Below are 15,498 nucleotides of genomic sequence, written 5' to 3' on the forward strand. Positions count from 1 at the left end.
AGTAAGGGTACCCATCAGATTACAGTAAGGGAAACCAGATTACAGTATGGGTACTCAAATTACAGTAAGGGTACCCAGAATACTGAGTATTACAATACTGCAAAAAATAGAAATTCAAACAAAAATTGAGGACGTTCTTGTGAGTAAACCACATTGCTTTGATTGGAATTAGTCAAATTTATTTGCAGGGCAGCAGATACATTTTGTGCATCCCCAATAGCACTCCACAGTTAATTGGTCACGATAGTAAGTAAAATAGACAAATAGCGCCAACTAAGTATTGAGCGATTCTTTATTCCTTATTAAAAGTGGTGCTATATCTGACAGCTTAATCAGTTCGCTATAATTATTGACAGTAATAAAATTAGTATTCCTGAATTGGGGAATTGACCCCGGGAATTGACAGACCGACATACTAGTACTTACTAGGAATATGAACGCATGCATGCATAATGCTTACAACAATGGTGTATTTTTACCAAGTTTAGCGTGAACTTCACGTAGACTTGGCACTTGCTAGCACCCAAACAAACTGACACAAAAGCTATTGAGCTTGAGAAGTCGAGCGCGAAGAAACAGAATAACGAATTTATGACTTGCCATTTTCGTTTGTTTTGGGGCAAACAAAACTTCCTTAAAGACTTAAAGTCGTATCTACTTTAGTTGCCTTAATCATTTCTTGTACATGCTCCAAGAAGCCATATTAATGATACTGCCGTTGCCTCCCCTCCAATCCATGCCATGAATGAGTATCATCATAATAGTTCATTATCTGTATTTTGTTTAAAATGTATTAACTAACTGCATGGAATTTTCGATTAAAAATATATAATAAAAACGTCGATTTTATACTGCTATATGGGCAATATTGAAAGGCCCAAAATTATCAACACTTTCCGAACTATTAAATACTAATAGTCCTATGTATACTGCGCCAATTTTGGTGTTTTCAGCATAGGCCTACTATGTACGATTTTAGCCCTATCTTAAACTAAACTCTAATATTGGACTACCATTTTAAATGCATCATGTATGGGGAGAGAGTCAGACGTTTTAGCAAATCGCCGGGTAATTAAGCCCGATATCTTTTGCGCAAGCTATATAGACAGATAGAGGCGAATACCTTTATCCACTGCGCATAATCCTGAACTTCTTGCTAAACTCAACATAGCTCAACATCAAGATATCAAGATATCTGAATCATATTATTCAACCCTAACCATAACCATGATAACTATATGAATAATCGCTCAGTGGCGCATGCCATGAAACCATGTTGACAAGTATCGTTGAATTATATAACTCAAACGTAACATAGGGCAGCCACCGATAGGCATAATGCTCATTTCCTATGGAGGTAAAAGCCAATAGCTGCTTCGTGTTAAAGTTTGCTTACATAATTTTTAAACACAGTCATGAATATCTGTAATATCTGTAGTTTTTGCATAATGTATTAGTAAGTTTAGTTCTCTGTTCAGCGCATTGAGGCCTGGCATAATGCGCTTTATAAATTACTTTATTTATTTATTTATTTAATGAAATGGCTACATTAAATAAAGTATATTACTATTAAACTCTGCCAATTCAACTAAACATCTCAAAAAAAGTAAATAACCCCCTTAAATAATGACCATTATTCAAAAACGGGTGATTGTATTACAAATCTGTAAATTGTGTTGGAAACATTATTTATTTCTGCACATTTTGACACGTCATTTGCAGCAATTGACTAAATATTGACGTCACAGCGTACATTTAAATCAATGTAACCCAAGATTTGAAAGTTGCAGTAAATTTTGTATTCAGTGTAATGGAAGGAAATCTGTGTAATGATATCCGAGTGTTTTTGTATTGTAAAAATTTGTATGTAAGTGCAACTTTCAAATCTGGACCTCACTTCATTAAATTGACCGGTGTTTTATTGTTTTCTGGGCTATCGTATCAAATGAGGTGTCAAAATGCGCAGAAATAAATTCTGCTTCCAACTCATTTTACAGATTTGTAATACAATAGCCCCTTTTGAATAATGACCATTATTTAAGGGGGGTTAGTTACTTTTTTGAGATGTTTATGACGGTTTTCAAAGGATTGTTAACTTGTAAGCTAACAACCTTTAAAGAGCATCGAGCAGCTATTCAATAAAAATAGTTTTGGAAACAAAGTTTATATGGTTACCGATAGGTTCATATCATTTGTGTGTGCTAAGAAGGCATGTCTGGGAATCAATGGTTAAGGAATATTTGTGTTCGTTTGTTGTGAAATCACACCATCGGTACTTAATTGTGACGTTGTTTCTATTTTCGTACAAGCCAAGGGAAATTTTATGGTACCAGTAAAATAATTTTAAGGAGATTGTGCAGTGAAAATAGGCCTTTGCAGGTCTCAAAACTGTTTTCTTGGCACACTATTCTAGCAGTAGAAATTCCCTACGGCAGAACTAGTGCAACTGGTCACACATACCTGGACAGGAGGTAGTAGAAGGTAAGAGAATACCTGAAAACCGTACCCGGGATTCGAGCAATAATGGTCGATTCCTGCATATCGTAGTCATTCAGTTTCCTTATAGCACATGCGAGCACAGCAGCCGTTCCTTACCCACACTGTTTGCCGCCACTAGACTCCATTTGAGGAAGTGGGCTCAAAATTTGGATAATGTCTCATTTAAGACGAATTTGGCATCGTGGTCATAGATAATGAAGCATTTATGGTTAGGGCCTATTTTGAATTGGGTGACATGTGACACAATTATTTTGACATAGGCTTGCGATTGGCCTGAATTACAAGAAGCTACAAGATATGGAGACTTCTTTCAAAACAATTGATTGCGAACAATACGTAGCCTACAAATGGGGGATGTCCCCGGCACTATAGCCTATACTATTTGTTTAATGAGGTCTATAATACGGAGGCTGCCTCGCATATTTATTATGGCTAACAATTTCGGTTCTCTGTTGTGTCAATGTTCCGTTACTTTATGCTATATTCTGCAGCTACAACTACGGTCGCATTACACACACTACACAAACGTATTGTAACATTGCTGAAAAAAGAAGAATTCTGCAAACTGTAGTTGAACGTTGATCCAATATCCTGTCGATTTTACATGACGTACTTGATGGAAATGTTCTTTGCATAAAATAAGTAAGATTAGGCTAATAGATTAGATGGAAGGTGTCACTGTCTTGTGGTGACATCATGAGACTATTTTGGTGCTTCCAGTGGCTGAAAACGGGAGTTCGTTTGAACGCACAGACAAAGAAACTTAAGTAGTCCACAAAATGTCCAGATGCCTTTAGAATGGTCGCCAAATGGTTTAATCGGTTTCTGTAAGGTATCAGGAAAATGGTTACGGAGGAAAGTTCCACGGAAGTTGTGATTGGACGAAAATAACAGTCAAAGATGGCTGACGTCTTGTAAGGGTTGGAGGTCACGTGGTTACTCCATAAAGATAGATAGATAGATAGATAGATAAATGGTTTATTAATATGCACTCGCAGTAAAAACTGAATTGCCACATATTTACAAAATATAATAAACATATTAACACATTATTCATTAAAATTGACATAAAAGATAGCATTTTATCAACACTCATGTACTCACGCTTCGAACAGTAAACTCACCACACTACTACGACTCAGACTCAGACTCATTCACAGCGCCTGTCTTTACACACACCCAACACACCCCCTTTACAAACACTCACACACCTCACACACCATCGCCAACACCCCGATCCACACCCGCGACACTAAACGCACAACCACCAAACTCACCCCATCACACACCCACTCACACACTCCCACTTAAACCATTTACTCCATAAATTCAAGGTGAAAAACATCAAGATACATATTTGAAACGAGTACCACAAATTGATGAGAACACATTTGCATTAAAATTGTTCATAATATTGCACATGATAATAATGATAAAAGATCACATTAGTTGGTCATTATACAGTTTGGTGAGATAGGGTATTGGACTTTCTTGGTAGCGTTTAGTTCTGCAACGCACAGTGGTCAGATGATCTGAATTACGAAGTAGCCGACTTGTGCTACTGCCGCACAGGAGAGGTAGCCATTCGCGGAATTGATGAGAACTCATCATTGCATTGACGAATGTTACACAGATATGTTTCCTTCTCTCAGTCAATACAGTAAGGTTGCATGTGGTCAAAGCCTCATCATAGGTGGAGTATTTGTTGCCCAGGATGATCTTGCAAGCCCGCTTTTGCACACGTTCAATGGCGGATTGTTGTTTGGTGGTGATGCTTGAATGCCAAACCGGAGCAACGTATTCTGTAAGTGGTCTGACGTAGCCAACGTATATTGTCACAAGATCTTCAATCGGCAAGTCAAACCTTTTCAGCAGCTTAAGCATGTGAAGCCTACCGTTGGCTTTCTTCAGCATTTGATCAATGTGAGTTAACCATGTCAAGTCAGTTGAGATTTGGACGCCAAGGATTTTGGTGACATCCACCTGATTAAGATCAGTGTTACAGAGTTTCAGCACGTGATTTAGCGGTCGCTTTAAGAACGAGATTGACATAATAATGCGCACTTCTCAGGATTGAGCTTCATGTTGTTCTCATTTGACCAGTCTGCGAAAGTGTTCAACTGATCTTGGATGGTGGTAGGCTGCGTTGCCTTAGCTGATTCTATGATGGTCATGTCGTCAACATATTTGAGAACACAGATAGACGATGGTGTGTCGACAAGCGCAGAATTAATCATGACAAGAAATCCATTGAGACCGAATAAGGTGCCTTGGGGTAAACTTCCCTTCAGCGTTATCCACGATGAAATGGCGCCTTTGTACCGAACACATTGTGCTCTTTGCGTAAGGAAGCTGCAAAGCCACGCAACCACAGGGTGGCGGACTCCAAGATTGATTAATTTGCGAATGAGTACATTGTGGTTTATGCGGTCAAACGCTTTGCTGAAGTCAGTGACCACCAGCGTACTGTGGCTTCCTGGTTTGTCTGCATTTTGTGTAGCGTATGCAACAGTTTGACAAGGTAGTGCGTAGTCGCCACTCCTTTCCGGTTTCCAAACTGGTTGGGATCAATATGTTCTTGAATATCGTCCATGAGCCACTGATTCATGAATGATTCGGCTACCTTAGCAAAATGGTCCGTTAAAGATATTGGGCGGAGACTGTTATATGTTGCAGGCTTACTCTTGGGGATAGGGACCACCGTGGCCTTTCTCCACTGGGGGGGGGCACAACACCCTCTGCGTAAGATCTGTTAAGGATGTTGGAGAGTGGTAAGCTCAGTTCATACGAGAATTCGCGGATAATCCTACTTGGTATTCCGTCAGGACCTCCAGCTTTACCGCTCTTTATTTTATTCAGTTTTCTGTACACCTCATGCTGCTGCACCACAAATGCTGAATTGTCAGACGATTCAAAAGATGGAAGATCATCCACATTAAGAGGTGGCTGGTCATTAGCAACTGATGCGAAATGTTCATTGATACTATTTGCCACAGCGACAAAGTCACTTGGGTTGACCCCTGGGGTGGAGCAATGTTTGATTCAGTTTTTGTCATATTAGCCATAACACGAATCTGCTGATACCACTTTGCCGGATTCGCTGATTTTAGTCGCTGTACCCGGTCACGGTAGAAGTCACGCTTTGCTTTGGATATTTCGCGCTGGACTTTGTTGCGCATGATTCTCCAATTGTGAGTGCTACCTTCATGGAAGGATTTCTGTCTCTTACAAATAAGCGATTTAATAGCTGGAGTGATCCAAGGTTTGTCATGTACATGAAGTTTCACTTTGCGACAAGGGAAGTGATGTTGTATTGCCGAGTTCAGAGTTTTGTAGAAGGCACTGGTCTTATCACCTGTATTTGCCGCTTCAGTGACCTCAGTCCATGTATGACTAGTAATCCATCTGCCAAACTCGCGAAGATTAGAGTCTTTCAGGGGTCGTACTTTGCGGATGTGAACGCTGTTGGATCTGATTTCATGATCCTTAGGAGTCCATAATACAGTACGATGATCACTAGTCCCAATTGGGGCGCTGACAATTGGTGTATTGTAAAACGTGGATAAGTTGGTCACTATCTTATCCAAAATGCTGTCACCTCTAGTTGGCTTGTCCCCCGGCTTGTCCACCACTTGGGCAAACTTGTGACTAGCAGCGAGGATCTGGGTGATATCAAGTTGGTTAACGTCACCTATCAGGGAAATACCAGCATCTGGGTGTTTGCTGCTAATTTTGTCAATACTATCAAGCAAATGTTCAATGAGCTCTTGTTCGTGGGGATCGCCCGGGGTATGTATATTACAGCATAGTACAATACAGAGATGGCCCGAGGAAGGCGTTGGGGGCGTGCTTTGAACCACAGTACCTCTACCCTGTACCTCTAGGACATAATACAGGTTATGAACACATAATGACAGTAGTTTTGGTGCGATTCAAGGTCATTCGGCACCTTATGGGTTAGCCGCGTGACCTTTGTATCTTTTAAGTCCTCCTGACCTTGAAAGGACATTGGTCTTCTAAGGCGGGTAATATCTACCACCCGAGACATCCATGTACGGTACCAAAATTTTGATGATTTTTACGATCGTCCGGATGAGCAAATCACTGAATGGGCCTTTAATATTAATAATAGATAAGCTGCCTTTAAAAATATTATTGACAATGTTGAGAGTAGGAATTACCTTGAAAAATGTCTCAAAAATACAAGATGCCAGTTTTATTCCGGTCTGAAACGATCAGACAATATTTTAAACATTAATAACATCATAAACCCAAATCGTGAAAAAATCACCCCGGGTAGATTTTTGGCTATTTCTCCATTTACGATCCTGCCCAAAAGTGTCTGCTTTCGATATACCACGTCACAAATACTACACTGCACTGACTGCAGGTTTTAGTTAAAAGGGCATTTCGTGATCCACAGCATCATCCCCAACTTTTCTCAAAAAAGTTGAAACCTCTGGCTACATAATGTTTATGTACAAAATATTTCTTGCAGATTAATTCGTTTAGCAAAGGAATCGTGAAATTTGAATTTCGTTCTGGTATACCAGAACGAAATTACAACACATTGTCTACACATAATCATGCATAACTCGTAAAGGCAAAATCGGAATCAACTGAAATGTTTTAGAATAAGCTTTTTTGTGGATATCTACTGAAAAATGTCATAAAAAGAGGATGCTAGGATCACGAAATACTACTTTAATTCGCCATATAACATAATATAAACTCACCCGAAATTACAACACATTGTCTACACATAATCATGCATAACTCGTAAAGGCAAAATCGGAATCAACTGAAATTTTTTAGAATAAGCTTTTTTTGTGGATATCTACTAAAAAATGTCATAAAAAGAGGATGCTAGGATCACGAAATACTCCTTTAATTCGCCATATAACATAATATAAACTCACCTTACATGTACATTTTATTTTAAAATAATTTGATATTAATTCGCAATAAAATGGGGTAACTTCGGTCAGCGGGGTAACTTTAGTCGGTCAAATATATTTTTTAAATGGTCATATTTTCGTACAGCAATATTGTTTTTAGTCATATTTGGTATCAATTTGTTAAGAAATATGTTCCTTGAAATTTACGAAAAAAGCGGGATTTTTGACCAAAAATCAGCATTTTTTTACATTTTTTTTTGTAAAAATAAAATCGATATTTGTGAGCAAGGATGTGTGTTTGATTAATTTTGCAAGGTGTCAAATGTCACAAAAACAACAACTTGCCCATATTCAGTGAAGATCAATTTTTTTGATTTTTTTACCTTCATGGAATGTATACTGTGACCAAAGTTGCCCCAAAGGCGGGGTAACTTTGGTCAGGTCATTTTGAACCCCTAGGGCACCCTTACAAAATTATTAAAAAAACTTTTTCAACTTCAAGGTGTAGAAGGAACCCTAATGTCACAAAAAGATTTAATTAGAAATATAATTGGTTTTGTTTGGAAGCAGTGGTTTAAAAACTCTGAAAAGTACCCAAAGTTACCCCATTTTACGGTATAGTTTACTATATGATAGATGGTGGCAAGCACATTTATAAAGGACTGATTACTCACTGCAAAACTGATGTTTATGATAGCAACTATTTCATCAATAGCATTTTGAGTCATTTTTATCCAAAAAACGACACAGGATACGATAGATAATTACTTTGACATCAATATGGTCCATATGATGAAGATTTTGATTCTTAGATCTGTTATCAACATGATATCACGCTGTTCAGTGGTCAAGGACCCCGGATCATAGGCGATTTTCTTCTGCTGACCATATGATGCTGTATATTAACTATTATTGTTACATTTTAGGCCTATACCTAAAACTTTTAAAGTCATATTAATTCAAACATAACTTTGGTAATACTCACTCGTTTTCATTCGTTGAAACGGCAAAACATACTTACTTTTCCTGACAAATCGAATTACAATAATTTTTAAAAATTCCACCGCAAAAAATTAAAAAAGATAAGTCATTCCAATACCAATAAAAGTTAATCTCTTGAGCAAACAGACCCGATCCCAGAAATATATACCAGCCCGCGAATGGGCTGGCGAAAAGAACGCAAGCAGCAGGCCGCGAGAACCCGGAGACACTAGAAAAACACACCAAGTGGTTGAAGCAAAAAATTAAACAATAGAGAGCTTGCGAAATGGCGTTACTTTAACTTTAACGTCTAGAGGATTATAGAGGATTATGTATTCAAAACCACTTTAACGTCTAGAGGATTATAGAGGATTATGTATTCAAAACCACCTTGGTTTTGAATACATAATCCTCTATAATCCTCTAGACGTTAAAGTTAAAGTTAAAGTAACGCCATTTCGCAAGCTCTCTATTAATTCAGGTAACCCGAATTCAGACTCCTTGTGTGGATTTGAAATGAGATCATGCCTTCCATAGGGGTGTATGGATTTCAACTGGAATAGCTCATTGTAGTTCGCAGTGAACTCTAGATTTTCACACAACGAGGAGGAATGTATCTATACAATTGGGTGAAAGTGTCATTAATTTAATGACTATGTGGGAATTATGACTCTAAATGGCCGGTCTAAATGATTTTTATGATATTTATTAAGAGTAGAACAGATTGATCAGACTACTTTGTTCTCAATTCCAAAATGACAGTCGTATGGGGGAAAAGAGAAAAAGGAAAGAGAGGAAAAGGAGAAAATCAAGGAGACTGAAATACAAGACATTAGCAAAATACCGGTTTATACGATGAAGGAAGGTACTCTCGATTAATAAACAATGATATATTCGCTGTACTTTTATGACAAATCTTATTTTTACAAAAAACTGTATTGCTAACGTGAAAATGATATGAATGTAAATCAACAAAACCATGTTCATTAGAAAACATATCAGATATAAATATGACATTAGAAAATATCAGATAAATAAATATGGCAAGACTATTGTCATATATTATTATAGAACAAATGTCAATACCTACCTGCATTCGGCAGATGTGGGGAGCTAAACGTCAAACGTCGGCATTTTGCCGACCAAAGTGCGCGTTCTTTGAAATTAACGATATTATTATTAACCAAACATTATTGATCCAATTATTCTTGGTTTCTTGTTATACAGCCTGTCTCAAAAAAAATTGTGCAAGTGAAAAGCGCCCTCTTTGGCAATTAGAAAATACCGTTGTGACATAATGCTTACATCAACGTCAAGGGCACAGTCTTAGCTCTCAAATACCGTTTGTTCTGTTCAATTTGCTCTTTTAAATCTCGAGATATGTTTAGTTAACAACGAAAGGGTAAAATTACAATTGTGCCACTTTTACTAGGGAATAGGGCTGGTACATGTAAATCAATGATAGCTGATGTCGATGCGTCTAATACCCTCCCTTCGGGATTAGACGCATCAACACCAGCGCGCGTGCATTATTTTGTCTAATTTCATTAATTTGTCTAATTTCATGAACTTGTCAAAGTTCATTAACCTATAAGTGTGCAATATTTGTTTGTCTTTTAACATGTCTTGAATGACAAATGAGAACAGTATACCATGGTAAAATCATTGACATGCAGATGTATTTAATTTTACAGCAGAATGTGAAATATTTATTTATTGTTTAATTTCTCGTAAGTGGAAAAAGAAAACCATTATACCTTTATCATGATAAAACATTAAAAACAATTATGTATTGTTGTGTAATTGATGCATTCTTTTGATTTCACGAAGGAACTCTTGATAAACTTGATGCTATCATTGATTTACATGTACAGCCCTCTTCCCTAGTAAAAGTGGCACAATTGTGATTTTACCCTTTCGTTGTTAAGTAAGCATATCTCAAGATTAAAACAGGCAAATTGAACAGACTAAACGGCATTTGAGAGCTAAGACTATGCCCTTGACGTTGATGTAAGCATTATGTCACAACGGTATTTTCTAATTGTCACAGAGGGCGTTTTTCACTTGCACAATTTTTTTTGAGACAGGCTGTATATTACCGCGCAATCTTATATCCCTATCAGAGTCACGTAATTGCCATAAAGTGCATAATTATTACACAGCAAAAACCATTGATACACATTTCTTTAGCAACGGAAAGTCTTACTGTTAATCAATGTCACGTAATAAATCAACTTACACTCATTAAACCATGAACAGTTACTAGTTTACGTGTTTATTTCAAGCTCCTGTAATCTTAAAAGAAATCATGAATTCTATTGTGGTTTATAGTCAAAATAACAAATTCAGCAAACACAGGTGCAAGTTATTTATATTTTAGGTTAAGAATAATCAGTGACTGATCATGTTAGTAGTAAAACGTAGAAGCAAACTAAAATAATCAGATTTTGGTACTTGGATGCTCTACATACAGGTGCGGATCCAGAGGGGGCGGAGGGGGCGCGCGCCCCCCGTAAAAATAGCAAAAGTAGGACAGATGGGGCGCACGCCCCCCGTAAAAACGGAAAAAGGGGAAAGGAGAGAAAGAGAAAAGGAGAAAAAGAGAAGAGAAAAGCGAGAAAAAGAGAAGAGAAAGGTTAAATTACGCATAATTGAGTAGCCTAATGTTTCAGCAAAGAACACTTCTATCCAGTACGTCATGTGAAATCGACAGATATTGGATCAATGGTAAACTACAGTTTTTTCAGCAATGTTGCAATACTTTTGTGTATAATTATCTAGACAATTTAGTGTGTAGAAATTGAGTTCTCAAAGATTTGGCACATGCAATCGAGGGGGCAAGGATTGTTTGGTACTGCCAAGAGAGGGAGGGGCGGCAACATGTTTGGCATACCGAGAGTGAGAGGAAGGTTTTTACGCGCGCATGTCGAGAGGGGGGAGGCGTGAAGCATCTTTTGGCAGGTCATTTGAAATTCGCCCACCCCGGTGGGAACGATAATTATTGCACAACCTCTGATATCATTGACAATGACGTGTAAACAGATCCAATAATATTAACATAATAAAAAATAAAAAATAATAATGATACATATTATATTCCGACCCCAAATAATTTGGAAACGTTTTGCTTGCATATTATAAATGCTTGGATACTCTGCAAATTTTACGAGCGGGCTTTCCAGATTTTGGGTCCAATTGTAAATGTTGATTGGCAGAATTAGAATAAAATTAGTAAATTATAATAATAAATTATATCCTTACCACAAACATACATAATTATATAAACTGGGATATAAATAAGACAATCGGAGAAACAGTTGTGCAAGTAAATTTAATATCTGGGCACTGGGTAACCATAATAAGATGCTATTGCTAACTCGACAGATCTAATTAATACAACATAATTATTCAATTAGAATATGTTTAGGAGCAGGAGATCATCCTCTCTGATTGGCCCACTTCATGTCTATTATTATGACACTAGACAGCAAACATGGCCTGCGAACATGTGATGTCAATGATGCTCAGATAACACATTGTGTTTTGACACTTCTGAGAAATCATCATCTCTTGGAATCAAACAATAGCGCTATTCGGTCGATTCACAATACGATGCGCCTCCGATGGGAAAATGTCGACATCCAAAGCCCGCGTAATATGAATGTAATTGTAACACAGGAACATAATGTCATTGTGTGTTTAAATGTCAATATTATTATCACACTCGCGTTAGCAAATTTTATGAGCGGTCTTTCAACATTATTATCACACTCGCGGGACAATCCAATGGTGGCTAGAACGGCGATGTCGACCCTGAAGGTCCAAAATTGGACTAGCAAGAGCAACCGCTGGCGGCGCACCGTATTATGAGTCGCCAGAATTGTACAGCAATATTCAGTTAACCTACTCTTAAATCAAGGACAGCATTGATAAAATCTTGAATAATTATTCTATAATAAACCATTGCCGTCATCAGGGTAGAGTCTTACACTATACTATTAAATTATACGTGATATAATTATATAGTGTCTTGTTTTTGTCGAAGTCCACGTACACAGTTATTTTCCGAGCTCCTCCACGGGACTCATCATGCAGTTATTGTTAACTACATGTATTCACACAACACAGGGGCACTCACAATAGGCAATTGAACCCTACTGGTAGCGCTGTGTTGTAGCTATACGGGATGAACTAGTTAGCATCTAATATCAAAAAGTATAAAAGCTATGATTTTAGTACTTGCTCTATGTTTCAATTACTTATTCTTTTCCAAATATCTGAATCTTCAACCCGGTACAAGCTTTAATAACGGGGGAACATACATTTTTATTAAAAAGAAATCCTACCATCTATCCAAACTCGCCGTGTTATTCCAATGCACATTTTGCTTCACCGGGCAGCCCTGGCTTGGTCATATTTGGAAGATTGGTGTCATAAAACCAGCATAGGTACAAATTTAGTACTTTCTGTCAATCAAGTATGGCTTATTCTCTACATGTCAATCTTTAAATAATTGGCATAGTCCTTATAATAACGGTGGTCCGCCTTGATGAGTAAATGACAGCAAACAGCTGCCTTTCAGTGAAAAATAACCCTAAACTCGGTCAGTGGAGTCCGCTCGTACATGTCAATAGCATCATTATCGATTGGATTAGTCGTCCGTAGCGGACAATTCGGTAGCTCATTGGATTAATATTATCAGGTGGTAATAAATTTGCATTGGACAATAGATTACTATATAATGGTTTAGTACTGCATATATCGGTTTAATCTTTAATAAGCGGGTTTATGGCTGGAAAGGTCACGGTGATTTTGCCGTGGACGAAACTGCACTATGTTTGCCGTCCGGATGATATACCCATATTATTTTTATTCGTAAATTTTGTCTTTAGGTACATGTAACTACGTGTTGTGAGTATCAGCATGATGGCAGGCTCGTTTGGAGCTGTAACCGTGTTGATATTGTCGTTATTGTACATCGTGGAAATTAACTGTCAAGGTAGGCATACTCATGGAGCTATTATAAGATGGAGAGGAAATAGATTACGTAACGCATTGAAACCTTGTGCCGATTTGAAATCTGACAAGCTATTCATCGAAAAGTACCTTTTGTTTGGGACAAAGGGCTTCCACCATTAAATCGGTAAGCTGACCCGACAGTGTATTAACGCTTTACCTGGCAGGCTACTGTCATTAAGTGATCAAATGCAAGTCGCGTGAAAGCGCTTAATGGAATGAAAAGTACCTATTGTTATACATAAACCCAAGGGTGTGATTGAGTAGCCGTAAGCACAAAAGGCACACATTAGCCGCTAATGCATAGTTCGTTGTCACCCCACTGACATTAGGTGCTTCATTTAAATAAATTGAATGCGCCTGCTGAATCATTACACATCATGGCTGCCATGTCTATAATGGTATTAAATAGCTACGTCCCGGGAGCTACGTATACATGTAACATATAATAAGTATAATACCGGTATAGGCCTATATAAAAGTTGTTTTACAAATTGAGATTTTATTTTATTTTATTTAAGAAGGAGAATGTCATCAGTGGCGTACTGAAGGGGGGGCAGCTCTTCTGTGAGAGGTCTTGGGAGGGGATGAGGGAGGAGGAGGGATATGAAGAATGAGAGGGGTCTGGAGGAAGAGAGAAAGAGGAAGAAATAAAGAGAAATAAATAAATAGACGTAAATAAATAGAAAGGTAAGGAAAATGATAGGAATGAGAGGGGACAAAACGTAAGAGGGGATGGAGAAGGGAAGGGAGATAAGAAGAGGGAGTGATACTTTAGCAAGTACAGAGAAAGGAAAAGAAATGAATGACAAATAAATGTAGGCCTTATAATAATTATTATAGAAACAAAACACAGCCCCCCCCCCCCCCCCCACACACACACACACACACATAGGCCTAACACTAACAGCACTATAGGCAGCCATTCGATGATGCCAATGCCTTTATGCGTTACGTATTTAAAACGCCCAGTCAGATGTATTTTACACCTGCCAAGCACAAGTCATCCAATTTCGAAAATTGGACGTTGAATGTACACTCTCATGAATATTGATTGGCATCATTTTCCAATATGTCCATATAGGGTATAATCTTCTTCCACGGTAAACCAAACAGCTTCCGTGGTAAACCTTATAGCGCCATCACTTGATGAAAGTACGTTATTAGTAGGCGTGAGTTAAAAGCTATCTGGGCTAGAACTATTGCGACTGTAGGGGTGAGCTTGCCTACAGGTAAAAAAATACTCGTGGCGGTTATATTACACGTCTAGTTTAGGGCAACGGGGGTGGAAAGGAGGGTATGCCTACTACGGGGATGTGCGACAGATTCGGGTGCATTTTGGTTTATTTCATGAAAATTTGGTTTAAGAAAGATTTTTTTTATTTTATTTTTTTAAAATTAATTTGTTTCCCAAATTTTATATCGGAAAGTGTGCCATTTTTTTTTATTGTTACCATGGCGTGCGATAATAAATAGGCCTATTAATATAATTTTTAAATGCTATTTTATTATTTTGTTATTTTTTAATTGAAAATCTAAAATAGTATAAAATCGTATATGATGCCTTAAATTAAAGTTTAAAACGTTCTTCCAATATTAATAACTATTATTAAATAATTCCTAACATCTCGGACAACACGCCCCCCTCCCCCAATACACACACCCCACATCCCACACCCCTACACCAACAACCACATGCCAAGTCTTGGCGAAAGTCTACCTTGCACATCGTGCACGCGGCGTGCACCATCCAGCATTGTCCCGCTAAAATACACTACCCTATTACGAGCAATGGAATAGCCCGTCAATCATGCACAGTGGTTGCTCCTGGAAGGAAGATTATACCCGATGTGACGCGGTTGCTCATGGAAGACAAGAAGGATTATACCCCTTTTCAATATGTCAGCGCTCAAATCGGACACAATAGAACAATAGACCATTCAGTGCGTTGGGCATACTATTGTGTACAGTGCATATCAAAATGAAGTAAACAGTTTGAAAAATGCCACTAGATTAAAAAGTATGATGTAATTGGTCAAAATGCTTTATTTAATAGCTGAATCAATAACTTGTCCTCCCACAACTGTAAAAACAACTGACGTGT

The 15,498-nt window shown here is 37.9% G+C and overlaps 2 protein-coding genes across 3 annotated transcripts in view; one reads left to right on the forward strand and one right to left on the reverse strand.

The window, feature by feature from the left end:
- Positions 1-2,437: 2,437 nt before the first annotated feature.
- LOC140162837 (hyalin-like) overlaps positions 2,438-15,498 on the forward strand; it is a 101,202-nt gene continuing 88,141 nt past the window's right edge. For both annotated transcript variants that reach the window (XM_072186149.1, XM_072186148.1), the window contains exons 1-2: positions 2,438-2,481; positions 13,271-13,377. In XM_072186149.1, the coding sequence (XP_072042250.1) occupies positions 13,302-13,377 (76 nt within the window). In that variant the 5' untranslated portion in view covers positions 2,438-2,481; positions 13,271-13,301. The remainder of the gene's footprint in view (positions 2,482-13,270; positions 13,378-15,498) is intronic.
- LOC140161848 (uncharacterized) lies at positions 4,533-11,078 on the reverse strand. Its single transcript, XM_072185143.1, has 4 exons — positions 11,024-11,078; positions 5,729-6,379; positions 5,310-5,519; positions 4,533-5,056 (listed from the first exon to the last, which is right to left on the reverse strand). The coding sequence occupies exons 1-4, from the start codon at positions 11,076-11,078 to the stop codon at positions 4,533-4,535; spliced, it is 1,440 nt and encodes a 479-aa protein (XP_072041244.1).

The sequence above is a fragment of the Amphiura filiformis genome, chromosome 10 (assembly GCF_039555335.1).
Source record: "Amphiura filiformis chromosome 10, Afil_fr2py, whole genome shotgun sequence".
Lineage (NCBI taxonomy): Eukaryota > Metazoa > Echinodermata > Ophiuroidea > Amphilepidida > Amphiuridae > Amphiura > Amphiura filiformis.